At 35.4% G+C, this 3,935-nt stretch overlaps 1 protein-coding gene across 2 annotated transcripts in view; it reads right to left on the bottom strand.

Moving 5' to 3' along the window:
- spint1b (serine peptidase inhibitor, Kunitz type 1 b) overlaps positions 1-3,935 on the bottom strand; it is a 16,718-nt gene that overhangs the window by 11,541 nt on the left and 1,242 nt on the right. For both annotated transcript variants that reach the window (XM_016521859.1, XM_016521860.1), the window contains 2 exons: positions 3,082-3,239; positions 2,579-2,720 (listed from right to left, as the gene is read on the bottom strand). In XM_016521859.1, coding sequence (XP_016377345.1) covers positions 2,579-2,720; positions 3,082-3,239 — 300 coding nt within the window. The remainder of the gene's footprint in view (positions 1-2,578; positions 2,721-3,081; positions 3,240-3,935) is intronic.

Raw genomic sequence — 3,935 nt, forward strand, 5'->3', positions numbered from 1 at the left:
AAAAAAAAAACCCCGGCGCAAACAAAATGGTAAAATTTTACAATGGCAGTTCATCAAAATTCAGTGTCATCAGTTTGGCAAAAAAGAACACCGAACGTTTTACACACCATTTACACGTGGTAAGGAGCAGGTGTACATTTATTTCGTACCAACTAACATTTTGAAAATACGAACACTTTCATGAATCCAAAAACAGCTTTACGAACGATTTACACAAAAATGTGTTCTGCTCGTGTTTCATGAATGAAGCCCAATAAGCCAAAATGGCTGTCTTGGCCGGTATTTATGAAAATATTCACAAACCTTACTTATGGTTATGTCTTAAGTGAATGTAAACAGCTGGGAGAAATTTGGATATCACTATAATGGATCCATTCATTAGGTCTTAAAGTGACAGCAGCCTAATTTAGCTCATCGCTTTCGACCGAATAACTTCTCTACCAATTTAAGTTTAGGAATAAATGTACTTTATTTAGTTTCTTTAGTATTTCCTAACTGAATACTTTTAGATACAATATTTTTTTATTTATTGCCTTTACTCTAATGTTTGTATTAAGCTTCTTATTTTATTACTGACTGTTTATTTGTATTAATTAGCCTAGTAATAGTTTTTGCTGTTGTATAGAAGCTGCTATTTAGAACTGCTGGTATCGTAACAACCTGTTACACAACATTATAGTGACGTAATATAATAATATTATGATACAATATTGAGAAAAAAGATTTTGGTTATATCGCCCATCCGTACAGAAAAATCCCTTTGAGAAGGAATTAGGCAGACTCTGGATCAGAATGTCATGGAGACTTGGGGCTGTGTTCATTTAACTTACTCTAGCCAGCATCCAATATGTAATATGAGAGGGATATCTCTGGATAAGAACATTATAGTAGTGGTCTCTTTTGTCAAGGACCTTTCAGTCGCATTCTAGCACCAGAACATATAGAGATCTATATAGCATATATATTAAAGGATTTTCTCAATATTTTGCACCCTCAGATTCCAGATTTTCAAATAGTTGAATCTCGGCCACATATTGTCCTATCCTAACAAACAATACATCAATGGAAAGCATATTTATTCAGCTTTCAGATGATGTATAAATCTCAATTTCAGAAATTGACCCTTATGACTGGTTTTGTGGTTCAGGGTCTCATATAGACAACTAGTCTGTAACTATCAACCTGGTTACTGGTTCACCCTAGCAACCATCCAGAGGAGCCTAGCAACTGTATAGGAACATAGACAAGCACCAGAATATCAGAGACATGATGTTGGGCTCTACTGGCAACCACCCAGAACAACCAAGCAAAGACCTAGCAACCACCCAGAACACACTAGCAAACAGTCTAGCAACCACATAGCAATACCTAGCAACCACCCAGGGTAGGGCAGCCACTGTAGCAACCACATTTGTAAGCACCCTATCAACTGCAGTGTTGCCACGACAGGCACCACTTATATTTCCTTCAGAAAATGTACATGTTATTATTTTTGCTTTAGGCGTAACCCTCTCTAAATTTTGTATGATTTATGACAAACAATTCCCTAAAGTAAATATATGCATGTGTAAAGTTGTTGTTTAATGGAATATCATTATCTTAAAACAATTACATGTTCCATCACACAAAATGTGCTGCTGTAGTCATGAACCAGACATGGATGCGTCACATAAACAGGGTGATTAGACAGGAAGTAAAAAGCATTTACATGCAATGATTCAACAGCTGCTAAAACTGACCTCATTTCTTCAGTGGGTTCATTCTTCTGTCATTTTACCATAAAATACTTTATTGATATCTATTTCCCCTCCTGCTGCCCCCCTTTTCCACCTTCATATTTTTCCCTCTCCAGTTCTTTTTGCCTCTTTATTAGGCAAGTCCAAAATGTAATTTGTGACATTTACTGAAGTTTGAGGTTACAGAAGGTTACAGAAGAGAATGCTACGAGATAATTTATCTTCACAGTTTGCTGTAATTCATTAATAGGTCTTTGCTGGGGGTGTGTTTTGTGTTTACGCAGAGCAGAGCAGTTATCCATATACTGCGCAACTATGACTCAAAGCCTGTAACACGTCAAACCGGTTCTGCACATTTGCAGAGGGAGCGGTAAGGTCTCTCACACAATAAAAACAGAGAGAGAGAGAGTCATCCCCAACCCATCACTACATTACTAAGCTATCTGTAAGCCTAAGACATGTCTGAAAATGTGCTTTACCTTATTCTCTTTTATTTTTTACTAACACAGTTTGTCATAAGAGACAGCAATATTCATAGTACACATTACACAATGCCATTTTAAAGTATAAACCACATTAGTACAAAACTTTTTCTTTATGTTAAATATATAAACATAAAGCTCTGTTTATTTCCAAGTTTATTTTCCAGGTTAAAAAATACTATGGTATTCTTAAACATTTACAAAGATGACAGGTAGGAGAACAACAGCATAAAAATAATTTAGCACTATAGTTTGTTTTTCCATTTACTTCTCATTAATAGTGAGATAAATACGGAGCCTTATTTCTAAAGGTATCAGCCTAGGAGTGCGTCAGCAAAGCAAATTAAAAATAATACTCACGCTCAGATTGCTCAGAAGTGAGAACCAAGAGAGTGACTTGAGCAGAATCAGAATGGTGTGCAGAATCTGTCACTGTCAGTTTGAACTTATACACCCCAGGTACCAACATGGACACCTTCACCTGGTCTGGCAGATCAGTTTTCTGTTGAGCAGTTAATTAGATTCAGATCAGATATTGGGTATTATTATGCTATAAAACAAAAGTGAGTGAGGGAAACATGGAGACATTTCTTTTTATGTTCTACATAAAGTTAGTCATACAGGTTTGGAACGACATGAGGGTGAGTAAATAATGACAGAATTTGCTTTTTTAAGATGACAAAGAAACAATCCCTTAAAAGCATCTTAATTCATTTTAACAACATAACCGGAAACATAATTACCTGACAACATTAATACTAGGGCTGCACGATAAATCGCATGCGATATTTAATGCGCATCTTGTCAGAAAGCCGGTTCTGTAATCAGCATATCAGCTCATACGCTAGAATCCAATATAATACCTCTATAAGGACAGATTCATCTCCACTGATGAGACTCCATTCGTAGCTGATGATGTTCCTATCATCCCAACTCTCAATGCCATTCAGCAACACCTCCTCATTAGGCTGGACCACCACATCCCGTCCAGCGTTGGCAATGGGCGGTTTGTCCTTCCCAGCTGAAGAAAAATATCAATGATATTCCACTCACTAGTCAATAGTCACTGCTAAAGAATGTACATGACTTAAAATAACAAAATAATAGTTACCGTGTGATAATACACATTCATATCATGGTCATATACTTGTTGAAATGACAATCACTCAGATTAAAAAAATTAAATAAAATTAATTCATATAATTAGGCCTACACCTTGCTTGATTAAAGACAAAATATCAATCTTTTATACACCTAAAAATTAAAAAATACCTGATGTATCTTTATAATAGAACCCTCTAGAGAACTGAGTCAGAAAATGGTACCCATAAGTTCCTGCCAAAATTCTAATGAAAGTCAACAGTTCTTCCAGTAATGGCATCATAAAACTGAAAAGTATGAGTACACTATTTTGCTAATGTGGCAGTCTGAGGGACCTTAAATATATATATATTTAGAACAGATGAATGGAATCAGCCCCTGTACACACACAAAATTAAAAAGAAGTTGCACAGAATAAGAAAATTATGATTCTTAAAGTCTTTAAACTGAAGGTGACCTCATGTTTGTTAACATTCATCTATTAATATATTATTTTCAATATTTTACTATTGTAACAACAACTAGCTATGATGCTGGGGTACATGGACAAAACAAGCTGAAAAGTTGCAGCTAAGTTTATTACTGTATTGTGATGTATTTCTAAGTGAAATGAACT

The sequence above is a fragment of the Sinocyclocheilus rhinocerous genome, unplaced genomic scaffold, assembly GCF_001515625.1.
Source record: "Sinocyclocheilus rhinocerous isolate Xijiao unplaced genomic scaffold, SAMN03320098_v1.1 scaffold270, whole genome shotgun sequence".
In the NCBI taxonomy this organism is placed as follows: Eukaryota; Metazoa; Chordata; class Actinopteri; order Cypriniformes; family Cyprinidae; genus Sinocyclocheilus; species Sinocyclocheilus rhinocerous.